The 11979-nt window shown below is 42.3% G+C and overlaps 1 protein-coding gene across 1 annotated transcript in view; it reads left to right on the top strand.

Moving 5' to 3' along the window:
- The window catches only part of itga10 (integrin, alpha 10), a 28828-nt gene that overhangs the window by 14344 nt on the left and 2505 nt on the right, over positions 1–11979 (top strand). The window contains exons 8-22 of the mRNA XM_058648744.1: positions 2451–2601; positions 4708–4873; positions 5901–5974; positions 6062–6206; positions 7727–7875; positions 7986–8129; positions 8884–9090; positions 9188–9318; positions 10323–10489; positions 10641–10783; positions 11077–11187; positions 11289–11374; positions 11462–11603; positions 11698–11790; positions 11900–11976. Coding sequence (XP_058504727.1) covers positions 2451–2601; positions 4708–4873; positions 5901–5974; positions 6062–6206; positions 7727–7875; positions 7986–8129; positions 8884–9090; positions 9188–9318; positions 10323–10489; positions 10641–10783; positions 11077–11187; positions 11289–11374; positions 11462–11603; positions 11698–11790; positions 11900–11976 — 1986 coding nt within the window. The remainder of the gene's footprint in view (positions 1–2450; positions 2602–4707; positions 4874–5900; positions 5975–6061; positions 6207–7726; positions 7876–7985; positions 8130–8883; positions 9091–9187; positions 9319–10322; positions 10490–10640; positions 10784–11076; positions 11188–11288; positions 11375–11461; positions 11604–11697; positions 11791–11899; positions 11977–11979) is intronic.

Genomic DNA, 11979 nt, shown 5'->3' on the forward strand with positions numbered 1-11979 from the left:
CATGAGTGTGGGAAATATGCTCGCTATGATGCCACTCTGTAATATACGGTATGAAGCTACAGCCACAAGCTGAGTTTAGTAGAGCACACAGGGAAATGTGAACAAAACCTGACCACTTTATTATCATGGTGATATTTGTTATACAGATTCTATTTTATATTTTGTAGTTAAAAAAAAAACTGTTGTATTGTATTACGAAGTAGTTTTCATCATATTCTAATGTTATGTTTTAGTTAAAAATAATGGCATAGTAACATAAATTGCATTAACTTTTATGTTTCCTATGTAGCCTGACGTGGATTTGCACTGTAGGACTTCTCTGCTACTGTAGAAGTCCCTAAATGGTGGATCACGGTCCAATAATCCATGATCAGTAGTTGATAAATGGCATGTTTTGACAGAGCATTTGTATTTTATCTGGTGCAGCTTTTCTAGCCTGAAAGGCAGAGGTCCAGGAAATTCAGACCAGTTAGTTGTAAATCACCTCTCAGCCAATCATATCAGTGAACTTCGATGAGCATGTGCACCATGGTCAGTGAGTGAGACACACGGGGAGAGACCAATTAATCACAGAAAAGTGATTTTACATGGCATGTTCAGTTCGGTTGCAAACTGAAGAAGAGGTCAACTTATTAGGAATATTTCATTTATTTAAAAAAGGAGAAAAAGCGTATCTTTTTTATATTATAGCGTGCATTTGCGGCAGAACATTTTCTCTATGTGGACACACTAAACACCACAAACAACACAGCTACTTTTATGTGTCTTTTCATTAAACCATAGACACATTTGCCAAAAATAACCAGGAAGTTTTGTCAGTGTAATGTCGACGTGCAAAATGACAGCAATGGACTGAAAGTTTAAGAGTAGAAGACTGACTGATGCAGCAACATCAAATAACCCTCCACAATTGAATTAGCTACTAAACTTTATACTGCTCCACCCGTCTGAGACACTCAGTCACCCACACACACAGACCACCACACGGTGTCATTACTATACTACTGCAACTCCATAAAATGTGTTGTAAATAAAACCACACTTCCCAATTAGCTCCACTCACTTTCTCTCCTCTTTCATCCCTGTCTACCTGTTTGTTTCATCATCCATTTTGTCTCCACCTTCTTTTCTTACTTCTTATTGTCCGTCATGTCTCACAATCTTTCCCTCGCTTTCCTCGACCACTCTTGCTCCTCCTCCTTCTTGTTTCTTCTAAATTTTATTGCATTTTGTCACACACTCTTAACACCACATCAAAGCCGTGTTTGCTCTTTTTAGTTTTAATTTTAAAGTTTGGTTTCATTTTACTATCTTTGGTATCTTTTAACTTGGTCTCCAAACCCAATTATTTTCCATTTCGGTTTTCATCTCTCTTTTTCTCCAGCTATCGTTTCACTCTGCCAAGGTTTGTACCTTCTTTTATTATCTTCCCCTAGTATAATACTCCTATAAATCTCTTTATCCTTCTACTTTCTTTGACTTCCACTCTTCCCTTCTGTTTTCTCCTTTCCTCTCCTTCTCTGCACCCTATGTAATTTGCAGACTGCATAGGGGAAACTGTTGTTTTTAACTCTGAGTTTCTTGCGGTCGACCACAATGTTATATTTAGGCCAGGGCTGGAGTTAGGCCTGAAAATGACTGAGTTCACGAGCAGTGACTACTCTCCCCAGTGTGTGTGCGTGTGTGTGTGTGTGTGTGTGTGTGTGTGTGTGTGTGTATGTGTGTTGGTCTGAGGCTTACCAGACCTATTCAATACTTGAAGCAGGTCCTGCTGAGAACAGGTTTCCTGCAGACAAACAGGGTGCGGCCTGGGTCTGTCCGTATGTGTTTGTCATTTAGGTTTCCTCTCTGTATCATGGCACAACCGGATGGGAATGCACAGATGCGGTCGCTGTGTGTGTGATGACACATGCACGCTGCTTGCAATGTCCAATTTGAGTCAACTGGCAGCAAATGCATGTGTGTCGAGGGCGACTATTATAGCTGTGGACCATTTATAACGTACTTGATGGGAAGGCACTCAATTCCAATGTCTCACTGCTTCACTAGCTACTCATTTTCGTAGAGAAGCACTTGAAATTGTATGTTATCATATGGAGGAAGTTTATTTGAGATCTCGTAGGTTACTAAATGACTGGATACTCCCTGCTATCCTCTCTCTTCCTTCAGCCCTTTCATTCCTTTATTGTTTTATGGTTCATTTTGACTTTCTTTTTCTCTCCCGCTCCCTCTCACAAATCTATTTGCATAATTAGCACAATGGGCCCTTTACACTATTCAGGCCACAGTTGGCAAATCACAGGTGTGAATAATCAGCTTAATGATGGCTGAGTTCCATTTAGCTTCTTCAGTTTCAATCAGTAACACCCGTATTGCTCCCGCTAAACCATGTCAAAATGGCGGCTGTGCTAAATGGCTCGTAGAATAATGATTTCTTTCACCTTTTTTAGCTCAGAGGCATTCAGCCCTGATCGCGGGGCGAGAGACGGAGCCACCAAGGTGATGATCGTGGTGACAGACGGAGAGTCACATGATGGGGAGGAGCTACCGGACGCTCTGGAGGAGTGTGAGAAGAGAAACATCACGAGATATGCCATCGCTGTGAGTATATCTCATCAAGTAGTGATGGCTCGTGAGGGGTTTTAGGAGCTACTATCTTAAAAGACCCATCACTTCAGTGTTAAAAGAAAATTCCACTACCTCATTCATTCATCTTCTACCACTTTATCCTCCACATTGGGGTCTGGGCCACATAGAAACAACCATTCACTCTCACACTCACGGTTAATTGAGAGTGTCCAATTTACCTAATCCCCATATCGGCATGTTTTTGGGATGCAGGAGGAAACAGGAGAACCCACAGAAAACCAATGCACACACAGGGAGAACATGCAAACTCCATGCAGAAAGGCCCTTGTTCTGACCGGGTCACGAACCCAAGTGTTCTACTCCCTCACGATGTTCAAATGTTATCCCAGGAGAGAGAGCTCTCCCTTTGATATTTAGCAAAACACACCAACAAATCACGTATATTATCAGTGGGGTGTGGAGCGCATCCTTGACATTCCTCCTGCATTGTATGAACGTGATACACTGACCACAAACTGTGCACCCTTGGGCAGCCACACAATACCACCACCACCACTCCCCAAGAAATAACAGCACCAAATGAACCCTTTGAGTGAACTAAAATAGCAGAGTGGGAACAAAAACTCTTCCTTTCCAGCCCCACCCGACCCCCCCCCAACACACCGAGAGACTCCGAGTGGTTTTCGAATGTGAGGACTGGACAGATTCTAGTGGCAGGACTGGTTACAGACCCCTCCCTATCCCACAGGAGACTCTGGGGAACCTTCAGACTCCACTAGAACCACAGAGGAGAACTGAGTCGACAAAGCTAAAATGCACTTTATTTTAAATGTATCATTCAATTTTGAGTTAAGGAGAGAAAGACAAACGCAATTATCGATACTTTTGAATCACAATAAATCAGATTAACTCGAGTCAGGACCAAAGCTAAAGATCAGTGTTCGTCCTGCCTTAGGAATAACAGGTCCAGTCTGATCGGAGTGGGATCCCATTTTAAAAAATTATCTCCTAATTTGTATCATACTGTATCAACAATGGATCACATCTTTGGAAATGAAGCTGAATTTATGCGCTATTCTTGCATCAGTGTCATATTTCCACATTTGTTGACCTAATGATGGTGCCACGTGTAGCAAAGTCCGAGGATCGCTGCGGTTTTTACGATGCACCCTGAGCGGATCATAAACGGATGAATTGTAGAGACAGAAAGAAAAACGAGGTGTGTTTTGTGGGTCAAGTGTCTGCCCAAACGTTTCAGTGATGACAGTTAAACTCTGTGTGTAACAGTAGCCATGTTTTGATGTTGCTCTCCTGTGTGTGCAGGTTGTGTGCAGTAAAAATGACTCACATGGGACGGTTGTGCTTTTTTAAAACAAGAGCTTGGGAAGTGCAGATACATCAGTGCAGGTCAGGGGCTAGAATGTGTGTGTTTGTGGGGCATCAGTTCATGCAGAACCGTGTAAAATGTGCTTGGACACATTAAACCACAGCTTATACTATAGCAGGAAATGTGCTTTACCTTCAAATTGAGACTTTTGATTTATTCTTTTCTGTTGTTGATCATATAAAACCCTGCTATGGTTGGCAGTCTGTGTGGACTTTCTCAGCTTAATGTACATCATTTATATGTGGACGCTGTACATTACACACTGTACCACTCTTCATCCTCTGCCCTTTGAAAACAGAGGATTTCCTTAGTTTGCTTGGCAGCTGGAGTCACACTGGGAGATTCATGGCTTTGGTTTCTCTTATGGAATTTTCTCATTTATATTTCAGGCCACTGCTGCCACAGTATATCTTGTGCATCAGTCATCTCTTCACCTCTGAGCTCGGCCTGTGCACCTCATTTACAGATCTCTGGTGGCTGCTGTTTCCTCTTGTCTTGTTTTCCAGTCAGTGTGTTGTCTTTAGGTATTGCTTTATTACTGCTAAATTATGCAGACAGTGAACCAGCCATGGTGTGTATTTATTTAGACTTAAAGACTTGGACCTTGCAGTTCCAAGTAACTTGGATGAAACCATGAGGAGTGTAATATTTGATACATGCCTAAGTGTTTGTTTAGGCTCCCTTTTTCTCACCCTCACTACCTCTCTCTCTTCTCCTCTCGTGGCCTCCAGGTTTTGGGTCACTACATCCGCCGGCAGCAGGATCCAGGGACATTCATCAATGAGATCAAGTACATTGCGAGTGACCCTGATGACAAATTCTTTTTTAATGTGACCGATGAAGCCGCACTCAATGATATTGTGGACGCTCTGGGAGACCGAATCTTTACGCTGGAAGGTGAGTGATGAACCAAAGTTACTCACACACAGTGATTGTTGTGTTTACAACCATCAAGTTTTATACTTAGGTGTCACATGATGTCATGCACTCTTCTTGTTGTGACCTTAAGCAAAAGCATACAAATAAGGGAGTCATTCCTCTTCTATGTCTTCTGTACATCTGTTCGATAAAGGTTAATAAATACATTAATTATAGATTAATTTAGTTCTTAAAATTGCCAGTTTTCTGTATATCTGTGATTACCACTCTTTTTCATTGATATTAGACATTAATACCAGGAAATGATCAATTATGACATTATTGGCACAACATCAGCAGACATTTGCTTTAAAATGTATTATCGAATATCAGCAAACACACTCAAATCTGCCGATATGACTAATGACTAATATAGTTGAATGAAAGAGCTGCTGCCTCCTTGACTTTTACAATAGCGCCCCCTACAGCTATTATAATGAAGATCTTTTACATCCACATCTGCCCTGATGAAAGATATTATGTTAATTTCACTACAGAAGAGACTAAATGACCTCTGCAGTTGGGCAAAAGGAAAGACGCATATATCGGTATCGGTTATCAGCCCAAGCACTCCCAATATATTGGCAAGAAGTCATTCCTAAATTTTAGTCAGACAAGTCAATAAAATAGAGTATTTTATTGACTACTACACTGTGTGAGAAAGAAAAGTTAGACGTAGAGGAATGTGAGTCAGAAGTTGGGAGGGGTCATAGAAATAAAATAAAAACACAGCAGAGTAGAGCACAGCTATCACAACAGTTGAGATGAGAGGCAGGCTGATGAAAGGTGAGATTACCCTTAAATATTTAAGGAAATTAGAGGGGAAAAGGCAGAGGAGCTGAGGAAACGGGTGAGGCACTTCTGCCACCTGTGGTCCTCCAGATGACGCCATTTAAGATCAGATACTGAGGAGGGCAGGAAGGAAAGGTGGAGATGTGAGGAGATGTGAGAAGAGACATGCAGGTGAAAAACGCTGACTTAACTTGTTGTCTTTGTGCACCTGCAGGCACACTGGGTTACAACGAGAGCTCGTTCCACATGGAGATGTCTCAGATTGGCTTCTCCACACACACACTGGATGTGAGTCCCGTACACTCTCTCATTAGCGTGAGAAGTAAATATGTTGTACCTGTGTGTCTCATCCGTGCCGTGCTCTTGATTGGCCAGGATGGCATTTTGTTTGGGATGGTCGGAGCCTATGACTGGGATGGTGGAGTGTTGAAGGAGGGGACGAGCGGACGCATCGTGCCGCCCAGAGAAGCCTTTGAGAGCGAGTTTCCACTGGAGCTGAAAAACCATGCTGCTTATTTAGGTAAACAAAGTGCAACTGTCTCACCCCTCACACAGAGTGCCTTCTGATGTCCCTCACAGCCCCACCCTAAGTGGACTGGACCACAGCAGGAGGTAAAAGCAGGAAAACTAAAACAGGCAGAACTCAATAACCTGCAATCCTGCAACATGGACATGTAAAATAGAACAAACATGATTCCAATGTCTGTCTTAGTATTGAAATCACACACACATCAAATCAGCGTGACTCTGGGCACAGATAATCAGTCACAGGTGGCTTCACTGCCCCTGATTACTCTGATTACTCTGATGACCTGAGTATGGGCGGGTGCAAAGGTGGGAGGGAATTAGGGCTGAGTAATTTATCGGCAATATACTACAATTTTCAAGAAGGCGCTATATTTGTTAAAGCCAAAATGTGTCAAAATATCATTTTAGATGAATTATTGTCTTGATTGATACATATCTTACTCTACAGACTGAAGAGAACATCTTTGTTTGTCACAGATCTGCACAAATATCACACAGTTATTATTTCAAATATGTTTTTTGAATGAAAATGAGAATAATGATGTAAAAATCACCATTCTCTCTGATATCGACAATCAGATCACAATCGCAATTCATGTCAAAATAATTGCAATTAGATTAGATTAAAACTGTTTGGCCCTAGAGGGAACATTTTCACAGTCCCATTTTGTTTCCTCGTGTTAAGGTTTTGCAAACAAAACTTCACAGATGTCACCTGCAACCAGGCTCCTATTGGATGATACTGTTGATGCAGTGAGGGTGCTCATATGTGCAGTAATTTATTTAAATGGAAACATAATTTACTACATAATTCACATCATGTGCTATTGAAGAGGACTTCAAACTAGCAATTGAGACATTCATTCCTCAGGAAAATATTTACTGACGTTGTTGTGTTTTTGCACAACTATCTAGGGTTCACAGAGAATTCATGGAAATTGTCCAGTGAGCGAGATTAAATTCTGTGTTGATTACAGTGGTAAGAGGAGAATGACCACACAAAATGATAGAAAGGCAAAAATAACGTCATCTCTGAATGTATAACACATGCAAACGTTGATGCCCACTCTGGGCGTCACCCCTGCCACCAGGTGTCCTGTGGGCCTAATAAAGTGGCCGATGAGGGAAGCTTAATATAAGCTAAAATATATTATAATTAATAAAATGTACTTTTAACCCAGAGTTCCAAATTTACAGTTAATTCAATTCCTGCAGTATTTTTGCCAGACAGTTAGCCTGTGGCTCGTGGTCATCAGAACGATTTAATTCTCTTTAATTGACTGTGACACAGAAACTTCTTTCTTTACGATACAACACAAACATAGACAAACGTTTGAATGCACTTCTTTTCTCCAGCCACTTCTGAAATCACAAGAGTCAGACCTTTCCAAAAAGTTTAAACGATGCATATCTGATATTATCCTGTATCCTCGATTGCTTAAGACTGAGCAGCAGTGCGTGTGTGTGTGTGTGTGTGTGTGTGTGTGTGTGTGTGTGTGATGATGTTTTCAGGTTACACAGTGTCGTCAGTGGTCGTTGGTGACTGGAGGAGGTTGTATGTAGCCGGGGCTCCTCGCTTCAAACACAAAGGCAAAGTCATCCTGTTTGAACTGAGTGACGACGGCGATGTCAACATAGTGCAGGCCCTCAATGGAGAACAGGTAAAGCTCTCTTTTTATCCCTTTAACAGCAGGAACCTCCATAATTATAGATTCAAGCAAGGACTCCACCTAGTGGCGGTAAACTGAAATCACATCTTTCTCTTCTGTAGATTGGGTCTTACTATGGCAGCGAGGTGTGTGGGCTGGATATTGACCAGGATGGCATCACTGACGTCCTTCTGGTTGCCGCACCGATGTACCTCGGCTCGGGAAACAAGGAAGCAGGGAGAGTTTACATCTACACGCTCAGTGGGGTAAGACAACTGCAGTATTGAGGTGTAAGTGGATGGTTGTTTGTCTCTATATGTGTCCCTGTGACGGACTGGTGACCTGTCACCCTATGTCAGCTGAAATTGACACATAACTGAAAGCAACCAACAAAAAAGAAAAAGAAAATTCCATCAAGCTTTACACCTCAACCCTGCAGTGTGCGAATGTTGCCGAGCGACACAACAACAAACAAACCAAACACGGCCATACTGAGAAACACACAGTTGTGTGGAGCTGACGTTTGTTTATATTTAAATATATGTACTACAGCTTTAATTCTGTGTTTCTCACTTATTAACCCTTAGAACACAGAGCATTTCAGCTGCTTTTTCCATTACTATGTTAAAACGTACAGTATATACAGAGGCTATAAGAATGTGCAATATAGAGTGTCTTATATCCTTTTTTCAACAACAAAAAAATAATAATTTTCACCATTTTCATTTTTATGAACAAAACAAAATAAATTCTGTGATTTCTGCAGAATTAATGCTACTTTATATCACTACTAAAAACGCAACATAAAACAAATCATAACTTTGACTCAACAAATATAAAAAATAAAAAATAAAAGCTGAATATGTGACCTATAAACACACACCCCCAGGATGTCCATATAAGGAGTTGTGTAATATTCCGATGGCGATTTACCATGAGTGCACCTGCGGCAGAGAAGGGTTAAAGTGTGATGTCTGTATCAGTAATGTCATGTATCTTCTCCTCTCGCGTGTCTCTAAGGAGGAGTTGTTTGTATCTAATGGCACACTGAAGTCGGAGGAAAGAGCGCAGGATGCCAGGTTTGGTTACGCACTGGCGGCCACTCCTGACCTCAACCATGACGGCTTCACTGACCTGCTAGTTGGAGCCCCGTTGGAGGACGAACACAAGGGGGCCATCTATGTCTACCACGGAGACGGTATTTACATCAACCACAGTTACAAACAGGTACCTGCCATTTACTTACAACTTCAAGCTGGCTGCTTTATTTCAGAAGTCAATTTAAACTAACTTCTGTTTGTTTTTTTGGCTCTTCTCCTGACAGCGTATTGCAGGGTCATCGATTTCCTCCTCCCTGCAGTACTTTGGCCGCAGTTTGAGTGCTCGGTTGGACTTGGATGGAGATGAGCTAATAGACTTGGCAGTGGGAGCACAGGGCAGCGCAGTCCTGCTCAGGTGAGTAAACATAGAGGAGGAGAGGAAAGTCAGTGCCAGGACTGATTTCATTTTATAGCTGCAAACACTGGGAGATAATAAATCTGTATGAAGAAAAATGGATGCAACAAATGTATCACCTACACACTTAAAGGTCCACTGTGTAGCATTTATTAGGGTTTATAGAAAGGAATTGAATCTACTGCATATGAGTAGGTTTGTTTAAGTGCAGAACGGCTTTCAAATTGAAATGAGAGTAACCCTTTTATATTTACTTTTCATGGTGGTCACCATGTTTCTATAGCAACACACCAGCCAAAGTGTGCATTTCACACTTTGAAGTGGAAGCTTATGATGTAAATGAAGAAGAACAATATGTACTTTCTGGTATGCAAAGGCCACTGTAGTTCCCTGATGCACTTGAGAAAGGGAGAAGTGAGTGGAGAAGTCCTCTTTTTGCTACAATCTGCAGTCTCACCATTAGAGGGCACCATAAACTGTGTATAAATAGTGGACATAATCTTCCTGTTTCCCATAGGAAAGTAAAAATATAGAGAACTCTGTTTGAATGGACCTCTATGGAAAAATAAGCTTCTCATTGAATTTATAACGTCGTCAGTGAACATTTTCCAGAGGATTTAATGGTCTCAATCACTATTTTCTGGTCTTCTTCAATAGAACATAGAAAATAAACGATAATGTACGGTACATATGTGTGGACACATCAACCAGTGTGATTGACAGCTTGTATCGTCTGGTGCCCGGTTGCAGGTGACGCTTCTGAACTTCCGTGCAAAACCTCAACATGACAGTGGCCATATCGCGAGTCTTAAGGCTTTAAGTGTTATCGGTGACATCACTACCGGTTGCCACTTGGATGGCACTAATTATTACACACTGGACCTTTAAAAAACAAACAGTACAAAAGAGATATTTATTTATATGTACATTTACATCTATTGTTCAAAATCGTTTACCTATAAGTTCTATGCTGCTTACTTAATGAGTGTCCTCACTGTCTGCAGCTCTCGAAGCATCGTCCAGGTCAATGTGACTCTGTCCTTCCAGCCGCACTCCATCAACGTCATCCAGAAAACCTGCCAGAGAGGCGGCAGAGAGTCGGCCTGTCTGAATGCCACTGCCTGCTACACAGCTGTTACCCGCTCTCCAGGACGACACAGCAACAGCTTTGGTATCACTTTTTTTTTTCATAAATCCCAAATTTGCATGCCTGTGTCATCCTTAGAACAAGAGTTGGAACTTGGCCAGGGACTCAAATTGTTTATTAAAATGGGAATCTTCCAACACTAACCATCTGTGTCGATCACCTGCTCTCCCCTCAGATCTGTGGGTGTCAGCCATGTTGGATGACAGGAAGTTGTCTGCGCGAGCTCTGTTTGACGACAGCTCCCACAGACAGATGCAGCTGGCAGTCCGAGTTCAAACGGGACAAACTGTCTGCTACAAACTGCCCTTCCATGTTTACGTGAGTATCTGTACACACACACACACACACTGAAATAAAGGATGATGTTTAGACATAATGTGGCTGCAACCTCACTACAGCCTTGTGTGCTGGAAACTGAAGTATCAACATCTCCTTGGTGAGTTTTATTTACATCATGAAGTTAGATGGCGCTTATCCTTCTTCTGCGGTGATGCAACTTGCACCACCTGCTGCTTATCTTGGTGAACTAACTCCCAATATGTGCATTTTCTTTTTACTGAATATTTGAAATGTTTGATACACTGAAGCTTACATTTCTGTCTCTGATGTAGGACACAGCCGATTACATTCGTCCCATCAGCTTCTCACTGCGGTTTAAGATTAACAACACTGAGAGTGGACCGGTGTTGGATGAGGGCTGGCCAACCACTGTCAAGAAATCAGTGAGTGGCAAAATGACATTGACAGACTTCTTAATGCTCCTCATTTACCCAACTCATGTGTCCATCAACCATGCTGATGTTCTCTTGTTCCTGCTCTCCAGATCCCATTCTTCAAGGACTGTGGTGAGGACGATGTGTGTACCACAGACCTGGTGCTGCAGGCTCATATGGACATCGCTGGAACAAGGTACACATCTGAAGAAGAGAAATCCCTCCCTGTTGACTTTCTCACTCGTTTAGGTTTCACTGAGTCTCCTCTGTGTTTTCTCCACAGACAGAAGCCGTATGTGATCCGCAGCCCTCGTAGGCGTCTGGCGGTGGAGGTGCAGCTGCAGAACAGACTTGAAAATGCCTACAACACGAGCCTGATACTGCACTATTCACGCAACCTGCACTTCTCCAGCCTCAGCATTCGGGTAGACAGCTAAAGACATGAATAATGATACCCCCTTAGCAACGTGCTTTACCTGACATGACATCGCTCTCTTCATGTCTTTTTTCCCCTTGTAGGAGGACGCCCACGTCAAGATTGAGTGTACAGCACTTGGTGCAAACAGCCACTCGTGTAACGTCAGCTACCCAGTGTTTCGCTCCCAGTCGAAGGTACAGTACGTCCATGCTGAAGAAGCATCACTCTCAGTGGAGCTTGCTCATACTTCCCTCACTGCAGGCGAAATGTGTCACCTCAAGCTGCTCTCTCCTTTGTTTGCAGGTTAACTTCATGCTGGAGTTTGAGTTCAGTTGCATATCTCTGCACAATCGAGTCCAGATGAAGCTCAGTGCTTCCAGGTA

Source organism: Solea solea, chromosome 13 (assembly GCF_958295425.1).
Source record: "Solea solea chromosome 13, fSolSol10.1, whole genome shotgun sequence".
NCBI lineage: Eukaryota > Metazoa > Chordata > Actinopteri > Pleuronectiformes > Soleidae > Solea > Solea solea.